General features: G+C 50.3%; 1 protein-coding gene across 1 annotated transcript in view; it reads left to right on the top strand.

Annotated features, from left to right (window-relative positions):
• Positions 1-539, top strand: part of SLC6A12 (solute carrier family 6 (neurotransmitter transporter), member 12) — a 29,381-nt gene that overhangs the window by 11,794 nt on the left and 17,048 nt on the right. Inside the window, 1 exon segment of the mRNA XM_010014164.1 lies at positions 39-173. Within this exon segment, the coding sequence (XP_010012466.1) occupies positions 39-173 (135 nt within the window).

The raw sequence follows: 539 nt of genomic DNA, 5'->3' as shown, positions 1-539 counted from the left end.
TCCTGCTGACCCTCTCTCCTGTTTCCCTGCACCTGCAGGTTGTTTACTTCACTGCCACCTTCCCTTATGTGATGCTCATCATCCTGCTGGTGCGAGGAGTCACGCTGCCGGGTGCTACCGAAGGGATCATCTTCTACCTGAAGCCAGACATTTCCAGGCTGGCAGACCCACAGGTGGGTGGTGGTCAGGTACATGCTGGCCACAGGAAGGTTTCCAGCACCCTGGCCCCTGGCTCTGCTGCTAGCTGAGGATGTAGTTGTCTTCTCTGGAAGGAGACCGACGAACCAGTGAGATCCCCTTAAGAGAGCTAAGAGGAGTCTAGTCCTCCTGCACAGCACAGCCCTTTTGCTTGTGTGTCTGCAGCGTATGGGCATATTAGGTAATTTCAGCAAAACCAGAAGAGTATATGAAATATTCAGCGTGTAACAGATGGTTTTGCTGGGTCTTAAATGCACATAATTGAGGAAAGGGTAGGGGAAATAATCTACTGCTTTGGGTTTTTTTTTTGCCTGGTTAGCATTTTGTTTGGCTCCAACAGT

The sequence above is a fragment of the Nestor notabilis genome, unplaced genomic scaffold (genome assembly GCF_000696875.1).
Source record: "Nestor notabilis isolate BGI_N333 unplaced genomic scaffold, ASM69687v1 scaffold1205, whole genome shotgun sequence".
NCBI lineage: Eukaryota > Metazoa > Chordata > Aves > Psittaciformes > Psittacidae > Nestor > Nestor notabilis.
The sequence above is the reverse complement of the archived record's forward strand: the minus strand, read 5'-3'. Positions and strand labels throughout refer to the sequence as shown.